Raw genomic sequence first — 22,508 nt, forward strand, 5'->3', positions numbered from 1 at the left:
TGGAGGGACGACATTCAATCAGCCAGGCACAGTTTAGAACAATATTTGCTTTTTTTCTCAATAGGTCTGAAAGTAGTACACACCTATTAGTGAGATGTTCTTTGTGTGATTGCTTAGAAAACTAAATCTGGCACAGTTCCAGTGCTTTCATATATCTGAGGTACAGAGAGAGGAAAAGTCATAAACCTGCCTTCACATCATAGTTTATCTCTTAAACACTTGTGAAGTGAGAACATGCTGTGTCTTTGTTTCCATATGGCAGCGGCATCCAGCGAGCTCCCAGGCAGGATGCGGCTCGAGCAAAAGGAGGGCTGATGGCCCCCTAAGCGCGTCATTTTTGTTGGGCCCAGCTGGAGCTGAAAATAAACGACCTTCCTCACTCCCTGCAGGTCGCTGCTTTGAATACGCAGCGCACACAATGCGACCACCACTAAATGTCTCCAGGTGGCCACAATTTGTAGTGGGGCACAGTCGGCACCTTTCACAGGGACAGGCCCAGATCCAGGAATCGGCACAATTATATCTGGCAAAACTTGAATCCGGTCGGATCCCCCGAAAAGATGAATAAGAATCGGGATGAAGAAAACAAGAGGAGCAAAAAAGGACAATGAGCAGGGCAAGTGTAGAGGAAAGACAAAGAATGTGGTGGCGAGGATGGGGCTGTGGGATAAAAGTTGTAAGAAGAAAATATTTTTATCATTAGGGAAGACAGAAGCAGGGGTGGGAGAAGGGAGGCAGAGAGAAAATCTAAATGAGAAGAAGGGACGTTCAGACAGAACAACACGGTGAGGGGACAGTCCTAAAGGGAAAAGGTAGGAAAGGGAAGACAGAATAGGCACGTTGTGTGCATGACACATGATAAGTTGAATAGCATAAACTATACAGAGGCTCTTGTGTGGTTGATCTGGTGCATAAGAATCCTTCCTAATTTCAAGTCTTCATTTTGAGGAAACATCACTGGAACAAGATCAGCTTCTTACAGAATACACAAATATCTTCCAGAGCACGGGTCAGAGTGAAAGAAACACCACCCGCCAAGGTTGTATCTCCTTCTTGAAATGCACACTAATCACTTGATTCAGTTTCCCCATCCTAGACAGGCATGCTAGGCAGGATCAAACAGTAGCCTCCATAGCACAGCACCACAACACCAACAAAGCTGGAGATTAGGTAAGATCTGAGTAGACCTGAGAGGGTGGAACAAAGGAAATCTGGTGGTTGATGCTTTTGTCAAATTATGTGCCCTTGAAGACCACCAGCCCAGGGTGCTTCATTTGTGCAGGTTGTTACATTGGCAGGCACCGGTACTCATGTTTGGGGAGTGGGACTTATTTTTGATCTTCAAACTTTGACCCACAGTAAGAGAGAAATACACAAACGGGAGCTAGAATGAGGAGGAGAAAGAAAGAAAAGCTGTGACCAAAGAGGAAAGCAGTGATGAAAAGAAGAATGACATAAGAGACAGGGAGTATAGGACGGAGGACAAGCGGTGTGCGGTGGAATCAAGACTGGGTACCCTATATAGACAATGCAGGCATTCAATATCATAGAAAGTCCATGGCAACCAGTGCAACACATCCAGAATTAGTGAATTGGTGGCCAGGTATACGTTGAACATATAAGTTCCGAAAAAGTGGACTATGTTTTGCTAAAAGAAGGACGTTGACGCACATTACTGTACCAACCTACCTGTATTCTGTTTTAGATGAAATTACTGTGGACACTGCCTTGAGAGTAGACTTTAAGGCCAAGCCCGGTAGTCCACAAGTGTCCTTACTCGGCTAGAATTTGTTCTCTCTTAGTTATACAGGCCAGTGGTAGACACACAAAGAACCATCTTGGGGACTGTGAGGCACTCCATGTGTGCTACCAGGATCTTTCTGAAGAGCCTGCCAAATAGCTTTCCTATCTACAGTGACTTGGTGAAAACAGACATTTTTGCAAACAATCTAATAATACACGGAACAGCCACCAGGGGCCTGATCTCATCCCATTACGCCATCTTGCAGGGGGTCACCCCGAGGAGGGCACTACTCATTCACAAGCCTCATGCCTCAGGGATGTTTGGATTCCTCAGAGACCAGTCCTATGAGCACCTCTGAAAACATGTAAATGAAAACTGTCAGCACCCAAAAAGAGGCACCAGCTGTTACTGTCCATTGGGGAATTATCTGCTAATAGGCGAATTAAACACGTACAATCACACAGTAAGACAGACACCTGCTGCAGTGCCTTGGTGCTTATTGCCTAGCCGATGTAACTCTGTCTCTATGCGGTTGGATGGTATCTTCTCAATGTGTGGGGGTGAAGGTAATTTTATAGTCCACAGTGGAGAGAAACACCTCCCAAGCCCCAAAGGAAACACGGCTCTCTAAGACCGCACAGGACTCAAGGCCCTCCCAGACTTTTTAGGCAATTCGTCTCAGGCCTCCCGCAGGAAACAAGGCCCCGTCTAGGCCTCACAGGAAACAAGTCCTTCCACATGCCAGAGGAAACTGGCGTTCCCGGAATCCACAGCAATCAAGGCCCTCTCCGACCTTATAGGAAATAAGGCCCTTCAGACCTTTCAGAGGAAAAGGTCCTCCCTGACAGACTATAGGAAACCAGGCCCTCCCAGGACTATAGGAAACAAGGCCCTCTCAGACTCTACAGGAAACAAAGACCTCTCAGAACTCACAGGAAACTAGGCGTTCTACGACCCAGTTCGAAAGAATGTACTCTCAGACCCAATAGGAAAAAGACTATTTAACACTCCACAGAAAACAAGGCCCTCTCAGACCCAATGAGAAATATGGCCCTCTCAGACCCACAGAGGGCAGGTACATCTCGGATTCCATATTGAACATGGGATTGCCAGACCCAATGGGAACAAATATGGAACGCCATCCCGGTTGACATCAGGACTACTCCCTCCTTCATAAAATTCAAAAGACTCTTAAAAGACTTATACCTCAACTGTACCTTCCCAAACTGAAATCCAATGCGCACAAGCCGACAGCCTGTTGCCAACAGCCAATTGCTCCAACATCCCCATCCTCATCCACGCCACTTAACTCCTTACTCTCCTCCACTCCCGGAGGGAGACGGAACACAGGACTTTACCCACGGATCAAAACTACCTCGGAACCACTCTACCTCAATGTGCTCCTCGGACGCACATCACACTGGAACTTTTGATCACTTACGCTTTCCTGTCCCTCTTTTGTGTGTTTTTCTTCCCTACTTGCTGTAAAGTGCTCCGATACCCTCGGGTCTGGCTAGCGCTATATAAAACCTCTTAAATAAATAAATAGGAAACAAAGCCTCCATCCGGGACAAGGCCCGCTGACCTTTGTTGTTAAACTAGGCCCAATAGACTCCTGAGAAAACATGGATATCACATGTTGGGCAAGATCCCCTCAAACGTCATAAAAAACAAGGACCCCATAGAACGAATATCTTCTTAGACACCTTGTGGAATAAAACTTCAGACTCCTTAGGAAACAAAGTCCTCTCATACTCCATAAGGGCAAGACTCTTACAGACACCTTATGAATCAAGGCTTTGGAATCATGAAAAAACAAATACTCTCACAATCTGTGTAGATATATAAACATCCCACAACCTTTTTGACACCCAAGCTCCAGCCTCAATAAGGTAGAAGATCCCCTTACTACACAATGCTCTCCCTCTATCTCCATGCAGAACACGGCTTGCAACACGCCACATGGGATAACAACCTCACAGACTCCATATGGGTAAATGCCCCATTGGACGCCATAGGAAACAAGGCCCTTCCACACTCTGCTGGTGGCAACACACTTTCAATCACTGTGCGGGAGAAAAAATACTGGGACTCCGAATGGGAACCAACATTGTTTAACTTCATATGCACAGTAGGCTACAGAGGATAGACTCTCAAACTCAAGAGTCGTGAGAAGAGCCAAGAGAAGGTTACATGAGGTTCTATTGGGAGATAGTACTCTCAAATTTAATAGAGCAGAAACCACTTTGACACTTCATTAGGGAGAAGACAAATCTGACTCCAAAAGGTAGCTGGTGTTCACATTCAACAGTGAGGAACCATATCTAGTACCCAGTAGGGCGGAAACCTCAATCCGACACAATAGGGAAAATGTTCCTTAACACCTTGGCTGCTGGCAGTTTTCCCGTCCTGTGCTGGAAATTGCCATTTTGCTGGTGTCATGACGAGCTCAGCTCGTCATCAGCACAGCTCAACCGTGCATCATGACGAGCTGAGCTCGTCATCAGCATCGAAAGGGTTAAACTCCATTAGATGAGAAGACACTCTTAGACTACATTATTATAAGACACCTGAACTCCACAAACAAATAAGACACTTAAACTCAACAACAGTTTCTGACTCGAAAGAACAGTAAAGTTCACAGAGGAGACATATTCTAAACCATATTGTGGGAAGGCATTCACACTCATAAGGGAGGCAGTAGCATCTGACCACTTGTGGGGTAAAGGACTCTTAGGGGAGAAGGTATTCTCAGACTTCTGGGGGCAAGGCAGTCATACCACCAGAGAGAAGCACCTTCCATACAACCATGGACCAATCCTTGGAGATTCCCTATGGGTCTCCAAATGGGATAGCAGCTAACACTCACTCCAGAGTTCTTTTTCTTTGGAAATCAGTACTCATTCTGCCAAAACTGATCTTATTCTGCAGAAAATGATTCCTATTCTGAAGAGAATACTCTTATTCTAAGGAATTCTATTGTCACTCAGAGAAAACTGCTACTCTAAGGGACCTCAGATTTCACGGACTCAGTTCAAACTCTGAAGAAAATATGACTTTTTCCTCTCTCTGAGAAAAATGCATCTTCTCTATGGAACTCATGTTTCACATTAAGATGGATCATTCTCTGAGAGATTCAGAAGTCAACCTGAAGTGGCCCACACTCCGAGACTCCGACCTCTGCATGTGTTGACTCCTGCACTATAAGAATCGGATTTCATTCTGAGATAGTTCCTACACAATAAGACTTACATTTCCCTCTGAGGTGGCTTGTATACTATGAAACTTAGATCTCATTCTGAGATGGCCCCTCCTCTTTGGCAGTCTGATCTCACACTAAGGTGAGCCTTAAACTATGAAATTCATATCTCCCTCTCAGGTGCCCCCTTCTCTCTGAGGCTCAGATGGAGATGGTCCTTATACTCTGAGACCAATATACCACTCTGATGTGTACCTTACTCCAAACTTCCCATGCTCTTTGGCACTCAGATATTGTGCAGATGTGGCACCTTCTTTACATGACTCACATTTCAATTCAAAGTAGCGCTTATTCTATGTGACTTGGATCTCACTATGAGGCGGCCAATCTGTCAGAGGCTGAGATGTCATTACGATAGCCCCCTTAACTCTTAAACTTATAACTCAGTCTGAGGTCGCCCTTGCCCTGTGAGACTCTGGTCTCACTCTGAGTTGACCCTTCATCTATGAGACTCAGATTGAGGTATTCCTTAATCTATGAAACTCAGATCTAACTGTGGAACGTCCCTGCTGTAAGCGTCCCACTTTAGGAGACTCAGATCTTACTCAGACTCACACCTACTCCCTCCAAGGCACACAGACATCACTCTGTATTAGTAACTACTCCACATGACTTACATTTCACTCTAAGGTAAACTTACTCTATGGAACTCAGATCTCACTCTGAGGCGGCCCCTACACTATGACATTCATATCTCGCTCTGCTGTGAGACTGAGGTTGTACTCACACTATTAGACTCATATTTCACTTTAGGTATCGCCTTCTCCAAGTCAGTCCTGCTTTACGAGATTCAGATCTAACTCATACTTAGATCTATTCCAAGGTCTCTACTCAAAGGAATTCAAGCCTCACTCTGTGTTGCTTCCTACTCTACCTGACTCACATTTCACTCCTCAACCTTACTGTTTAGATTCATATCTCAGTTCAAAGTGGCCCCTCCTCTATAAGACTCATCAGTTCCGATGAAGCGCCCCCTATTCTAAGACACTTAGGGTCAGATTTACAAGCCCCATGCGCTACTTTAGCGTCATTTTTAACATGGGAAAAGTGAAGCAAAAGTGGCGCAAGGGGCTTGTAAATCAACCCCTTTTTCTCACTCATGGGTGGCCACCTGTTCTGTGACACTTACGTTTCGCTCTAAGGTGGCCCCTAATCTGTGGGACTCATATCTGATTCATGGCAGATTCTTATGCTAAGGGCCGGCTTCCTCATTTCATGTAGAATGCACTTAGTGCATGACATTGGGGGTATCATATAGTGTATATTGTCTTGATATTTCAATAGTGTGGTCTTGGAAGGCTCTTACTTACGGCTGGTCCGGTGAAGGGAGCATGGTCACAGTTTTCTTGCCAGGATTGGTTGAGGGTCTGTACAAATTCTTGGTAGAAGCCATGTGATTGGTTGAAGATTGAAAATGCCAATATGTTGACACGGTCATCTAGAGTGTTGTCCAATGGTTGAAGAGAAAACTCCTGCATTATCCATATAATCAAAAAGAAGAAAGGCATATGTAATATTAGCATAGACTCTTAGAGTGCAGAGGGCAACCATGTGGTGATGAACAGAAGAACAACACGTGGTCTCCAAGTATGATGGGACTAAAAAAATCACAATACCACACCATCACTCTTTGATCCAGAATGAATTCAAAATATCCCAGAGATCAGTTCAAAGATCTCCCCTCCCCACAAAAAAACACATCAAGGAAGGCAGTCAAGTAGATTGGTGGGCCAATAAGCACCAGTAACCACATCAAGGTATCTCAGCTCATCGGGAGACTTCTGGCAACAGCAGTGAACCCACAATCACTGGAGGAAGCAGATCTGCAGCAGGGAATTCAAGGAAGTCAAGACCACTACAATGCACCGGGAAACATGTCGGCTGCACACACGATTCTCTCCTAAAACCCCAGTAGCTTATAGACACACCTCGAACGCTGGCAGCTGATTACCACAACTTGAACCCCAGCAGCTTATGAGGTCAGCTGGAACACCAGCACTTTATGGACATCCCTTGAATCACCTGCAGCAACTGGACACATCTAGATTCCCAGCAGCTTATCAACAAAGATGGAACCCTGCAGCTTATGGGCAGACCTGGAACACTGGCATCTTTGACCCCCGGTAGTTTAGAGATACATATGCAACTCTGGTACCTTATTAGCACACCTTGAACCCCAGTGGCTTAAGACATTCTGGAACACCAGTTTCTTATGGCACACATTGAATGTCCAGCAGCATTCGGGCACGCCTTGAGCCCCAGCAGCATTCATAATCACCAGGCACATTAGCGACTGTCCTCAAACAGGGGCATAGCTTCAAGGGGTGTTTGAGGTGTGACACCCCCCAAATAAATGCATTCTAGGCTTGGTATTTGGGTCTGGGGCCATGAGTCGTGTCTGCCTGCCATGTCATTCTCAGATTTTCTCATTGTGCACCAAGAATAAAAGAACAACCACAGTGACCTTGGTGGTAAAAACAGGAGAGTGAGAGAGACAGAGAGACGCATCTGATGGTTGAATGTCACGAAGGGAAACCAGATGAACTTGAATCAATGCCAGCTTCACTGCTTGTCCAAATTGTGTGATCCAAGGCAAACATTTTATTGCACAAAGCCTCTTTTTTATTTATTATCACATGTGAGAGCATTTTTAATACTTGAATTCAGGATGCATGCTGTAATAGTACTTATCATGTTTGATTTAATAGACTATAATGTTGTTCCATTTATTATGAGAATATAGGCCATGATTAGGGTTTAAATGACTACTGACTTGCCTCTTAGTTCACTAATGGCATGTTGCTAGGGGGAGAGACATTCATTTTGCTAAATTCATGTTTAAAAACCACCACATTTAATACGTATCTGTCTATGCAGGGATATAAACTGATGTATTAAGGTAAATCACTTTCGCATGTCACAGAAAAATACTTTTTTTAACTTTGAAGACATTGTATCATATTTTTACATTACGGTTTGATGCACAATATACATGTCAAATGTTTTCATGGCTTGGATCATGTTTGGACTCTTAGAGCCAAGCCAGACTCTTGGCTGGGAGCTGGCTCAGCTCACCCTATTAATTTGCAGGCGCACCATCCTCTATTTTTAACTTGGGCTTAGCACATGGGCCATCAGTCGCCTGAAAAAAGATTTGGAAATTCAAGGCATGGAAACATGAGTCCAGTCCACATATACCCATTTTGAAAACTCTACCATCAAGGCTCCTCATAGCATTGACAAATAGGAGTGCATGCAGTGAAAATACATTTAACATAAGTGAATCCAGGGCAGGGACTCCAGGCCATCGTGTTTGTACATGACCATAGTCATAAGCTCCCAGGGAGAACTACCATGGCCAGGTGGTATGGGCAGGGGCATAGCTTTAGAGGAATGTTTGTGATGTGACACCATACAAATGCATTCTTGCCTTGGTAGTTGAGTCTTAGGATCCTGGGATGTTTCTGCTATGTCTGTGTCCGTTTTTTTCTCTTTGGCTTCATTTGGTTAAGATCTTTCACCTTTTAGAATGGAACCTTAAATGTCTATAGTGACTGGCTAATCACAAAAATAGTACATTTGCATATCTAAACACACTGAAGTACTCCTGGAATGGGTGTAAGTTTAATACTTTGTGGAACTCATAAGCATTGGCAGCCAAGCATTGGCTTGGAAAGCTAAGCCAGTTTCAGTTTCCAGACATTCAGCTGGTAATTAAACTCCCAAAATGTGATGGGATGGCTGCTTGTAAACAGTCTAACCAGTAGCAATCACTGGATAGTATTCCAACCAGTGGTAGAAGTGGGCGGGGACGGAAGGGCACGGCGTGCCCCTACTCCTAAAAATTATTTCAGTCCGTTCCCCTACTTCTTTCTTTGAAAATATCGCCCCGGGACGGCAATCGATAACTTTTTCATTCAGCTTCCAGGGGCTGCTCGCACTTCTCTGTTGAACTCCAGAGGCTGCAGCAGCCCCTCCCTGAGCTAGCACAGACCGAGGGCAGGCCCATTGTCATTCCGATTGAGGCAGATTATCCCTTTTCGAATTACAATGCGCCCGCCCTCTGCCTTTAGCATACCAAGTGCCAATGAGATCGGAGTTGGTGATTACAGAGGAGCTTTCCCCAGACAGAGTACTGTGGGGAATTTGAGACCCTGTGTAATTTGTTAATGTTGTACACAGAGTGAACTGGGCAGGAGCAGTGACTGGACAGAAAAAACGACAGGAAAGGAGAAGTACTAGGGCAGGAGAGGTGACCAGGCAGGAGAAGTAACGGGCAGGAGAAGTGACTGGACAGAAGAGACGACAGGAAAGGAGAGGTACTAGGGCAGGAGAGATGACCGGGCAGGAGAAGTAACTGGCAGGAGAAGTGACCGGGGAGGAGAAGTAACTGGCAGGAGAAGTGACAGGGCAGGGGAAGTGACAGGGCAGGGGAAGTGACGGGACAGGAGAAGTGATGGGCATGAGAAGTGAAGGGGCAGGAGCGATGATTAGGCAGGAGCGGTAACCGGCAGGAGCAGTGAACAGATAGGGGCAGTGAACGGATAAGAGCAGTGAACAGGGCAGGAGAAGTGATGGGGCTGGAGCGGTGATCGGGCAGGAGTGCTGACCAGACAGGAGCAGTGAACGGGCAGGAGCGGTGACAGGCAGGAAAAGTGACGGGGTAGGAAATGTGACGAGGCAAGAAAAGGGACGGGCCAGGAGCAGTGACGGGGCAGGAGAGGCAACATGAAAGGAGAGGTGACTAGGCAGGAGAGGTAACTGGGCAGGAGAGGTGACCGGGCAGGAGAAGTGACGGGCAGGAGAAGTGACGGGCAGGAGAAGTGACGGGCAGGAGAAGTGACAGGCAGGAGAAGTGACGGGGCAGGAGAAGTGACGGGGCAGGAGAGATGGCAGGAGAGGTGATGGGGCAGGGGAGGTGATGGGCAGGAGAGGTGATGGGCAGGAGAGGTGACGGGCAGGAGAGGTGACGGGGCATGAGCTAGAGCGGTAACCGGGCGGGAGCGGTGAAACAACAGGAGCGGTGAAAGGACAGAAGCAGTGAAAGGACAGAAGCGGTGAAAGGACAGGAGCGGTGAACGGGACAGGAGCGGTGAACGGGACAGGAGCGGTGAACGGGGCAGGAGCAGTGAACGGGGCAGGAGAAGTGACGGGGCAGGAGAAGTGACGGAGCAGGAGAGGTGACGGGGCAGGAGAGGTGACGTGGAAGGAGAGGCAACAGGGCATGAGAGGTGATGGCACAAGAAGTGACGGGGCAGGAGAGGTGACGGGGCAGGGGAGGTGACGGGGCAGGAGAAGTGACAAAGCAGTAGAAGTAATGGGGCAGGAGCGGTGATTAGGCATGAGCAGGAGTGGTAACCGGGCAGGAGTGGTGAACGGACAGTAGCAGTGAACGGGGCAGGAGCAGTGACGGGGCAGGAAAAGTGACGGGCAGGAGAGGCAACAGGGCAGGAGAGGTGACATGGAAGGAGAGGCAACAGGGCAGGAGAGGTGACCAGGCACAAGAAGTGACAGGCAGGTGACATGAGAGGCAGGTGATGTGATGGGCAGGAGAGGTGACGGGGCAGGAGAGGTGACGCAGCAGGAGAAGTGACCAAGCAGTAGAAGTAATGGGGCAGGAGCGGTGATTAGGCATGAGCAGGAGTGGTAACCGGGCAGGAGCGGTGAACGGACAGGAGCAGTGAACGGGGCAGGAGCAGTAAACGGGGCAGGAGCAGTGAACGGGGCAGGAGCAGTGAACGGGGCAGGAGCAGTGAACGGGGCAGAGGCAGTGAACGGGGCAGGAACAGTGAACGGGGCAGGAGCAGTGACCGGGGCAGGAGCAGTGACCGGGGCAGGAGCAGTGAACGGGGCAGGAGAAGTGACGGGCAAGAGAAGTGACGGGCCAGGAGAAGTGACGGGCCAGAAGAAGGGAGGGGACAGGGCAATTGACAAAGCAGGAGTGTTGATCGAGCATGAGCAGGATTACTGACTGGACAGGAGCAGTGAAAGGGAAGCCGCAGGCGTTTCCCAGGGTGACTGGAAGGGTAGGGGGCCAGTTTAGTTTGGGGGGACTGGTTTTGTACAAGTGCAGGAGTTCTAAAAACACTGCAACGTTCTTTGTATATTCAGCAGGTTTCGGTCAACAATACAAGTGCCAAGATAACTTTGGTGATCAATGTACCTGCTGGAGAGAGATGGGAGCATGTTTTGTCTAGTGGCTTTTTTACTCATCTAAGGTAGCACAGAGGGGTAATATGCCTGCTGCAAAGAACATGTACCATGCATATCAGAGCAATATGGTATGTGCATAGTTCAGTGGGTACTGCTTTGTGTTCACTTCCCGAATGAAAGGACACTTGAATACATATGGCCTGGCAGTTCGGGATGGACTGTTCGCATTGGGCGCAGGATCAAGACTGATTTGCATATGGCTGGCTCCAAACTGGAATGGCATGGTGAGCAAGGAAACAATGGATTTAGGCCCAGATCTCTGTACTAGGGTGAATATATGACATTGTTCTGCATTCTGTCCACCAGTTGTTCTTTTTGCTATATTATGATTGAGCAGCTAGCTGGCTGACTTGAGCAGCTAGCTGGCTGACATGAATATGAAGGAGCCTTTGTGGGTTTCCGTGAGTCTAGATTCTCCTGAAGAGTCCCTTTCTCTTCTGAGGCCTGCTTAACACATGTGTACAGGAGGAGCCCTGTATTCATCTCCTCAATGTTTGAGATAAAAAATAATCATGGATTTCTGAACAATGAGAGTAAAAGCATTAAGGTAACATGTTGTTCCTGCTTATATTTCACACACTTTACATAAACCTGTATTCCCTATGAGTGTTTGCTTTTTCCTGAATTAAACCTCAAATAAACATGTTTATCCATTGTTTTAATTAAATAACGTTATAAGCTGTAACTGGTCAGTGAAATGCTAAATGTACTAAAAATTGGTATGTTTTGCTATTTTTAGCCACACCCCTGACTCCGCCCACTGATTCAATCTTCGTTATTACAGCCCCCCGATTCTCCACCCACAGTTCCCCTACTTTTTTTCCCCACTTCGACCACTGATTCCAACCCATGCTTTTTGCTCACTGTGATACTCTAGACAGAGGCCCACCCAATGCAAATCAGTACTGACCCTGGTCCTCATGAAAGCAGTCCATCCCAAATGCTGGTCATCTCACCCCTCCACCCTGCAGACCACTGCTTTTTTAGCTGGTAAATTTGAGATTCACAACCCCTGAAACACAGTGACTAAGCTACGCGCCTTGCCCACAAAACTGTGTCTTTACAGATACCGAGCAGAAAAATCTGAACCGAGAGCTGCATTACAGCGAATAACAGCACAGTTTTCTGAAACCCTGTCTCAGAATTGATGTTCTTTCCTAAAATACACATTTGGAGACATCCTTCAGGCATTGAACATACCGTACGGGGAAAGTTCCCCGCATTTCATTAAGTTTCCCAGCACAGTTTTTAATGTGAGAAAAATGGAAATAGGTTTATTGATAGGAAATGAATGTAGAAGGATCAGCGATCCTTATAAGCACTCGGGGTGGATCTCAGGGGAGCAGAGGCTGAAGAGAGGATGCACTGCTTTTAACATGAGGTCTTCGAGGGGGGAGATGGAGGAAGGGAGAGGAAGAGAGTGGGCGTGGGATAAAGAGACAAGAAGAAGGAGGGAGAAGAAGAGACAGAGAGAGGGGAAGAAACAAAGATGGAAGAGAACGAGAGGAGGGAAAGAAGGGTGGAAGAGACAGAGAGAGAGAGTGCGTGGAGAAAGACAGTGGAAGATATGAGGAAACAGACAAAGAGAACTAAAGAGGGAAGGCGAGAAAGATGGAGAAAGGACAGAGAAAGGAAGTGGCGGGTTTAGAGTGTGAGAGTGATGGGAAATTTAGAACAGATAGAAAGAAAGAGGTGAGAACGTGTGAGAAGTAAAGAGAACAAAAGACAGAGAAAGAAAGAGAGCGTGAGGGGAGAGAGAATGAGAGAAAAAATTAACAGAGAAGAGAAAGAACGAGAGATAAGAGTATTAGAGATACAGCATAGAGATGAACAATGTAAGAAGAGGTAAAAATAGAAAGAGAGGGTTGGAGGTAAGGTAGAACATGACGAAACGAGTCAAAGGAGGTCGGAGGGCGCAAGGGAAGAGAATAAGCAGGCGGTGAGAGAACATGATTACAGGGTGAGCTAATAGAGGGACGGAAGAGATGAAGATATAGAGACAGAAACCAAATAGAAAGGAGTTAGAACAAGAGGAAGCATGAAGCAAACGAAAGAGTGTGTACCCACTATGGAAAGGGATAACGTTGGAGAGAAAGTGTTGAAAGAAAGTAGATGGGCAGGTACTGGTGCTATCGTGAGGGAGTAAACAAGCAAAATAAGAAGAAATGTAGGGTAGAGAAAGAAATGAATAGGGGGTAGTAAGAAAAAAGCAGGGATCCAGAGAGATATGGTCAAGAGCGGGGTAGAAATAAAGAGGGAGAAGAGGGTGATAGGAAAAGAGCATAAGGTAGAAAGATAGTGAAAAAGAGGGAGAGAAGCAAGCTAGAAAGAGAGGGAGAAACATTCAATATGGTGTTTTCCTAAAGAAGGGAGAGCATGGCATAATTTTTGCGGCCATGGCTCACAAAAATAACATGTCAAATAGGTAGGGACTATGTTTAGTTACAGCCCTGAGCACTGGGCTCGTGTTGGCAACTGAAGGGCTTTAGTCTCTCTGGACCACGTACAATAGAGACTGCCTCAGTTACTTACTGGTAATCTTCATTACTCCTAGTCCTGGCCTTCCCTGACCCAGTACTTACCCACGAGATTCTTTTTCAACCGCAGAACATATTCCCTAGCCAACAAAACAATTCCCCTAAGATGGCCCTATTTACACAGCCATCCTATAAACTGTAAACCATGAATGAATTAATTTATATTTTTATTCATATTGCACAGTTACCTAAAACCATTTGCAATACATCTTGCATGCCAGTTAAAAGAAAGTTTTAAAAAACGAAAACTAAGAAAAAGACAGAAATAGAACAAAAATTCTAAAAGAAGACATTTGTATGCAACACTCTCAAAACAGTACATAAAACACAATAAGTATATAAATATATGTATCTATACATTTGGTAATTACTAAAATGATATCTTCTCGGTCTGATTAATGGGGCAAGTTGGCTTATTAAACTGAGTTGGCTTTTATCTTGCCTAACCCCTCGTCTTCCATAAACCTATTTCGAAGTTCGGCCATGTATTTCCCAAACCTGGCCAGGTCCGATCGAAGAGTGCAGGAGAAAAGTACCGAAACGGCTTCTTTTACTTTTCGAACCCCATGTCGTAACCAAATATGTTTTAAAAGAATCTGTTGGGGCGAAAGCATCGCAAGACAGCAGCAAATCATGTGTAGCAGAGATTCGTGTTTATAGTTACAGAGTCTGCATCTTGTTTTCTGTTCAAGGGACCTCCGCCCGGGGTTTAGCTCTTTTATTTGAAGGGGCACTAATCTGGCCCATATGATGTTTTTAAGTGCTTTCCTTCCAAGTGCTTGACTGAAATAGGGCTGGGTTTTATGCCCAATATATGATGTCGCCAATCCGTGTGGCTCTCTTCCTATTACGAATTCTGCTAGGTCATTTATGTGTGACAGATGAAAACATTGTTTATTTATTGCATTTTTAATCGCCAGATAATTTATTGGTGCCTCCTTCCAGTTTTTAATTGCCAGCCCCAAGGTTTCCACTGCTTTATCCTTGTAACTTTGCCACGGGTTGATGGTCTCTCCGTAGATTGGCTTAAGCATACTTTTTAAACTTCCAGCTGGGGCTGTTATAACTTGATAGAAGTATTTTGCAAGCATTCCTTACTTTATTGCTTTAGACCGAACTCCAAACGAATTAAACTTTTACAAGTGTGTTTGTGAAGTTTAAAAATGTGTTTATAGGCCTGGCACTGCACTTTGTCCAACATTGTCTCCATTTTTCCTGGGAATGCCTGTTGTGCGTACCCTGCATTTGCCCATATCTAGGCTTGTAGTACTTTTCTGATAGGTGCTGACGTTGGACTCTGCATGAGCTCGTTTAGTTTGCATATCGAAAAAATTGTTGCCTGTGTTCTGACCTTCATTTTGTGCGTGTGTGATGTTGCTTTGCCAGTTTCACTTAGCCAACATCCGAGGTAATTGTATGAACGTGTGGTATTGATAATTTCCTTACCCACATGCCATTTCAGTATGGCTTTTTGGGGAAGTGGCCAAAGATGACAACTTTCGTTTATTGAACATTGATTGTGAGCTCGTTGATTTCGTTGTACTTATTTAGGGATTCCAGACCTCTTTGCAGCCCGATTTTTGTGTGGTCCATTACCACTAAATCGCCTGCATATTGTAAGATTTGCAGTTTGTTTCTCCCGATTTTTGGGGTCACCAGACTAGCATTCAAAAGCTTCTTCCCCAGATCTGCGGTGTATAGATTAAATAGCATGGGGGCGAGCACGCATCCTTGTTTTAGTCCACGATTTGTCAGGCACTTCTTTGTTATAGTGTTGTCCGCTAGCTTTACTTGGATCCAGGTGTGGCTATATAACGAAATGATGGTGTTAAGGAGTCCTGCTGGGATATGCCAATTGCTCAGTTTTTCCCAGAGCTTATGTCAGGGTACCCCGTCGAAGGCAGCTGAGTAGTCAACAAAGCATGCTAAAACTGTTTTATTATTTTTGCAGTTGGCTTGCTGGCTCAAATATGACATGGCCACAATGTTATCAATTGTAGAGCAGCCCTTACGGAAGCCAGTCTGATAGTGGGGGAGGATTTCATTCTCATTGATCCATTCATTTAGTTAGACTAGCCAGACTAGTCGACCAGCCGAGCAGCAGACCCAGGAGCAGACCAGGAGGTCCAACAAGGACGAGGAAAGACTCGCGGAATTCTCGCAGAGGGAAACTCGCGGCCCCACCGCTGAGTGAGCCGTGTGGACAAGCTGCATGCTTCACAGCGGAAATGCAATCCACAAATGGAGGAGGAGGTCGAGTCAAGAGCGCCGGCGGTGGCGAGACTCCCTCGAGACTGTCCCTCACCTCACCGCGGCGCTGGCACAGGTGAGCCTCAGGGGCAGCCTCAAGCGTGGCAAGTAGCGGGAGTAGCGGGAGGCCCCTGGTGTGGCGAGAGCTTTCTTGGCAGGAGCGGCCGAGGACTTTCGTCCGCGAACAGCGTGTCCCCGCAGGATCCGCCACTCTTGTCAACACCTAGCACCCCCATCGCCCGACTAACTGGAGTGGGGCACAGGACCACGAGCCTCAATTGTTCACCTTGCCCCCACCTGCCCCCCCCCGCCCCTCGCCTCTTGCCTCTCTCTCCAGTGCGGTCACGCCAGTGTGAAAACAGTGTGCAGCCTGAGGGGGCTGTGGACCGAGGACCAAGTGGAGGTTTTGGGTCACCCAATGCGGTAGGGGAGCGCAACAGCAGTGCAGTAGGGGCTGCAAAGCACTGAGTGGGTAAGAAAACAATCGCAACAACTAAAAACACCTAACAAACAAACAATGGTTAGAAGGAATCAGCCACTTTTAACCTGCTTTTAACCTGCTGGCAAAATCATCAAGCCGGCCTAAAACGCTATACAACATGAGAATCAACATAGGGCATTAGTCCATAACACACAGAAAACAACTGACATAGTAGAGTCTCAGAGCATACAGAATATTGTAATAAAGGAGGGATCAAGAGATTCAAATCATGACGATTATGGTGCTGAAGCCAATTAAAGGCACACTCATTTGCCAGAAGCAACAGTCTCAAACAGCAAAGAAAATAAACCATCTCACCCGATGCAGCTGACAGTTGAAAGTGTGATCCCTTGCAATAATTCAATGGCCAGGGTTATCCCCGAAGCAAGTACAGATGCGGGATCAATATGGGATATACTTTTTAAAACATCTCAACTCACACTCGAGGCACTAACTTATCAATCAAACAAGATGGACGTCCAAGTGGACCTGCTAAACATTATGGCAACCACAATATCGGGGATTGATTTAAAGTGAGCTAATTTGAACAAGCTGATAACACGAGCCCAAGAATACGCTTTAAATACAGACTGCGCTTGTGGGCCGACAATCGACAAACTTGTATCCATCCCAGAAATGCTTACCACTTTAATTGAAGATTTAAAAACTCAAACAGCCCAAACATACTGTAACAGAACGAAGGGGGCCAATAAACAACATCTCCAAGAAAATACCACAAAAACATCTAGCGCAAACCTAACTTCCAATATAAATACGGACCCAATAGCTAATAAACAAATAATGGAAATATCTGGAGCCTCTGACAAGGAAGAGCACCAAGAGACCACTACAAAAACATTCTCCACAAACTTAAATCTAGACTCAACAAATACAAATTCAATACTTAAAACTACTGGGACCCCTGAGGAGGAAAGGATACAGGAGATTCCAACAAGTAATATTGAGATAAAACTTTCATGACGCATGAAGAAAAAAATGATAAAACAACTAAAACACCAAAAGTCCATACAAAATACAAGGTCTATGGCTCAGCCTACGCATGTCCCTACAAAGGGGACAGATTAATCACCCCACACACAGGAAAGGCCAACATCAAGCAAACTTTATCAGATATTTATCAAAACCAAAATAAGTAAAGATGAGCCCATAGACAAGTCAACTCCAAGACCATTATTGTCACAGGTCTCACCACGCTCAGGAAGTGGTAGTTTAACAAAGGAAACCGCACTAACAAACGAACGGGAAAAAGATAAATTTGAAAATGGGTCTGCCAATGAAACTACAAGTTTGGGAATTAATAACTAAAGATTTGGGCAATTTATTTCGGTCCATGCTATAGAGACGACACAGTCTGAAGATATAACATGCACGGACCCCTCATCTAGAATAACACCAATTGTACCAGATGTCAGAAACAGTTTTAAAACAATCCTACAACCGCAGTACAAATCAAAGGGGAGGCATGACATTTTAAATAGGGGGAACTTCTTACGGCTCCTTCAATACATACCCGCACTTTCACACATAAAAAGCAAAGACATAGTCTGTATTCAATTTGAATCAAAGAACGAGGATACCAACAAAGAAGACACCATTGTTACCTTGCTAAATCAAAGCACGGAGGAAGTGGTGCTGAGAGAAAAAGACATCTTCAAAAACTGGGGAATTGGGGTGAGTCAACCAGAACAAGAAAAGTACCCATCAATTCTTCAGGAGCTAGTAAATATAACAACAAAGAACATGAAAGAGTCCTTTCAAGGCATACTCAGAGGCACATCAAAAATAAATGCAGACAAAAATTATAAAAAACTGACTATATCAGTCAGGAGACAAAAGGATGCGACCATAAGTAGGAGTGTAACAGATGACGGTTCAACGAGAATGCAAACATATGTTCAATTAAACAGAATAAGTCAAGAGCCACAAAGAACAATTCAATATTCCTGATGCCCAAGGGGGTACACTGTAAACCATGACTTCACTTCCTGTTGAAATACCAAGCATAGAAAAATCATAACATAGAGTAATAGTATAATAAAATCAATCAAGTTGCGGCTGGCATAAATCGCGGGTGGGAGGTAATTTTAATAATACATTTTAAAAAATCACTGCCCGCAGGCTGAGCGCCATGTTTTCTCGGCTCCTGCTCCTGGCAGGAACAGGCATCCTCCCTCCCTTCCCCTAAGCCAATCACAACGCTGCAATGGGAGGATTGTGATTTGTGGGGACGCCGCCTAGACAGAGGCCTACGGGGAGGCCATTTTCTCCATGTAGGCTGCATTGCAGCCTGCATGGAGAAATGGCAGAGTGCCCATGACTGGTTTGGGTGGCCCCAGAGGGCCGACCAAACAGTCATTGCTCCCTCAGGAGTGGGCACACCACTCCTCCTCTACCCAGCCCTGCTCGCAGAGCAGCCCCGCGAACCCGCCCACAACCAACCAAAGCCTTCTGCATTCTCACAGTGCAAGAAGCAGAAACATAAAATGGTAGTTATTACCATTTTATGTTTGTGCTTCCCGCACTGCGATAAAGCAGTGGGGCAACACTCCTCTGCCCTAGTAGAGGAGCCGCCCCTGAATCAATCCCAACTCTAGGAGGTAGGAGCGGGAATCAGGACTCTGTCAGGGAAGACCAGGACTCGGAGTAGTGAAGATTACTGGTATGTAACCTGGGTATTACCCCCCATTCGTCTTCCCTGGCCTAGTCCATACACACGAGAACATGCCCAAGCATCAAGATTGGTTGTATAAATTAGTAACACAAGGGCCACACACTGTAAATATGCCAACAAATTAACATTTAATACAGGTGTGTAGAAAAGTGGAAACAAAACAAAATCAAGTCTGCGAAAACATGTTCGCCAACTGAAGAAGAAAAAGAACACCCCAACTGAATCCTGACATGATCAAGGAAGGTATGAGGAGAACTCGATGTAGCTGCAACACAATTTATTTTTCTAAAAAGTCACCCAAAGCTGACACACATCGAGTCGACTGACACTGAGCGAGAGGAGAAAATTGAAGCTGAGCAAACTCATAACCATTCACATCCACAGACTTAATCCACCTAGAGACAGAAGACGTGGAAGGATGGGAAGTGACAAAGAATGCATCCACTTTATGAAAAGCAGAGGTCCGATCCCAAAAAATAAATAATGCCATAAGCAGATCTAAGGTGTGCAATGCCTCCTCCTCAGCATGGATGTAATTTGGGAGCAGCCAGGGGTCACAGCTGTGACCTCTAGCTTGCTCCCTGCTACTCCTGGCACTTCTTTAGCAACGTCTGGCCTCAGAGGTGCCAAAATACTTGCCTCCTCTGAGGCCAGGGGTCATAAAGACAGTGCTAGGAGTAGCAAGGAGCAAGCTAGAGGTCACCGTTGTTACCCTTGACCATCCCCAAATTATGTCCATGATCTTCAGGGGAGGAAGGGGAAGGAAACAACACAGGAAGGACTATATCTGAATCTGTGTGAAAACTAGACACAACCTTAGGCAAAAAAGCAGAACTAGGTCAGAAAATCATTTTATCTTCAAGAAACCTAATAAATTGAGCCACTGACAAAAGGGCACCAATCTCACAAATCCTTCTACCGGAACATATGGCCACAAGAAACACCACCTTCTCAATGAGAAATTTCAAATCCACCAACTGCAAAGGCTCAAAAGGCAGAGACGTGAGAGCTTTAAGGACCAATGGCAAATCCCAAGGAGGGACAGGAGATCGAATAGGAGGGAGCTGAAGAAAAAATAACACAATAGCTTTGAAGCAAAAGGAGTTAGTCCAGCCACCCTTTACCCCTAACCACCTGGATTGCAGCCCAATGAGCCCTTATGGTAGAAACAGCAGCACAAAACCTTCACACAAGAAATCAAGAATCCTCATGGGATCACCCTAAAGAGGATCTAAATCATGTGCCAAACACCACTTTACAAAATTACCCCAACGACGGACATAAGATTTTCTTGTAGAAGGATGACGGGCCAAGTAAATTGCATCCACCACTTCCCTAGAGCAACCCTGCTAAAGAAGAACTAACCTTTCAGCAACCATGCTGCCAGACTCAGACGCCTGAGCGCAGCTGTCAAGATCAATGGAAGGGACAACGGAGAAGGCTGAAGTGGAAGTGACTGCTAGAAGCAATATCTGAGAGCACCAAGGCCTCCTCATCCATGTTGGAGCCACCAGAATGACTGAGGCATGGTCCGCCCTGATTTTCCACGGGACTGCTGGAGGGAGAGGAATTGGCAGAAAAAAATACAGGAAACTGGTCAGCCACCTGAAAGACAGGGCTCCCCCATGCTAACGGTGAGGGAGACAGGGCAAAAGAACTGGGGCAGACGTGCATTTTCCTCTGCCTCGAAAAGGTCAAACCATAAAACCCCAAATCTGAGAATCAGCTCCTGAAAAACATCAGAATTCAGACAGAGGGGCACGGATTATTGAAACCTTTGGCTCAACTGTTCCGCAGGCCCATTCTTCCTCCGAAGAAGATAAGCAATCTTCAGGGATAGGAGTTTGAGCTCTGACCACAAGCAGAGCCCCTGTGCCAGCTGAAAAAGAGCAGGAGCCATACCCCCTGCCAATTCAGGTACGACCATACCACCGAAATGTTCGTCTGGCCATAGACAGCCTGACTCTGAATCAAAGGAAGAAAAAACAGCAGAGCCCTCTGAACAGCTGCCAGTTCCCACCAGTTGAAACACTGGTGGGAACTGGCAGCAAAATCTGCATGCAAAAAACTGGAACGTGAATGGCGCATTAAATTCTGCCCCACAGCCAAAAACCACTATAAAAAAGCGCAAGCAAGCTACTACAAACTTATCCGTTCCGCTAAAGCACTTCATTACAAAACCCGCATTGGAGAGGCTGAGAACTCCTCTAAGGAGCTTTTCAAAATCTTTAAAGAAATTTCGGTGGTAACTAATGAGAGCAATGCCCAGAATGACTCTGTTGTAACATGCAATAATATTGCCAAATACTTTGCTAGCAAAATTACCAACATCTACGCAAACTTTGCTAATGATGTGCCCTTGGGATCCGACTTTACTGAGAACTTGGAGATCGCTCATGCTAAGACATGTCTAAACTGCTTCTCTGTCCCTCCTACCACAACCTTAACTAGTATCTGTAAAAGCATCAAATCGGGCTCCCCTCGGGATCCTGCTCCTCCCAAGATACTAGCAGCTAGCCTTAAAGTCTTAGAACAACATTTTAGATACATTCTCCAACTCTCCTTTTCTACGGCCACCCTCCCTGCGGAGTGGAAGACAGCCATTGTACTTCCAATAAAGAAAAAACCGAACATAAGTCAGGATATCCTTGAAAACCTGCGGCCCATCTCGTTGTTACCTTATTTGGCGAAGGTGGCCGAAAAAATAGCTAACAGCCAACTCATGGCCCATCTAGAGTCAAATAATGCCTTCCACAGCTCCCAATCAGGGTTTAGGGCAGGATACGCAACCGAAACCGCCCTTCTGAGAGCGACCGAAACCTTACGGGCAGGCGCTGATGAGGGCCAGACTATGGCACTGATTATGCTTGACCTTAGTGCCGCGTTCGACACTGTGGCACACTCCATCTTGCTGCAGTGTCTGAACAAAGCCGGGGTCACCCAGGAAGCACTGGGTTGGCTTAAAGCCTTCCTCACCAACCGCTGCTTCCAGGTTCAGAGAGGCATGTACCTCTCTGATAGCATAGCCTTAGAACAGGGGGTACCTCAGGGCTCTGCCCTGAGCCCCACCCTGTTCAATCTTTACATGGCCCCCCTGGCTGAAGTGGTCCAATCGTTCGGCATTGAATTAGTTTCATATGCCGACGATACCTAACTTCTCATCTCCCTGTCCCAAGCCCCCTCCATTGCTGCAGATAATTTTAAAACCTGCATGCAGGCTCTGGCAGGTTGGATGACCCAGCATTGTCTGAAGCTAAATGGTTCTAAAACGGAGGTTCTGGTAATTGGAGGCAGGGATACAAGCTGGACCAAGGAGTGGTGGCCATCATGTC

General features: G+C 46.1%; 1 protein-coding gene across 1 annotated transcript in view; it reads right to left on the reverse strand.

Moving 5' to 3' along the window:
- Positions 1–22,508, reverse strand: part of LOC147659610 (glutamate receptor ionotropic, kainate 4-like) — a 214,047-nt gene that overhangs the window by 165,422 nt on the left and 26,117 nt on the right. The window contains exon 3 of the mRNA XM_086951606.1: positions 6,314–6,475. Coding sequence (XP_086807732.1) covers positions 6,314–6,475 — 162 coding nt within the window. The remainder of the gene's footprint in view (positions 1–6,313; positions 6,476–22,508) is intronic.

The sequence above is a fragment of the Lissotriton vulgaris genome, unplaced genomic scaffold (assembly GCF_964263255.1).
Source record: "Lissotriton vulgaris unplaced genomic scaffold, aLisVul1.2 SCAFFOLD_401, whole genome shotgun sequence".
Classification (NCBI taxonomy): Eukaryota; Metazoa; Chordata; class Amphibia; order Caudata; family Salamandridae; genus Lissotriton; species Lissotriton vulgaris.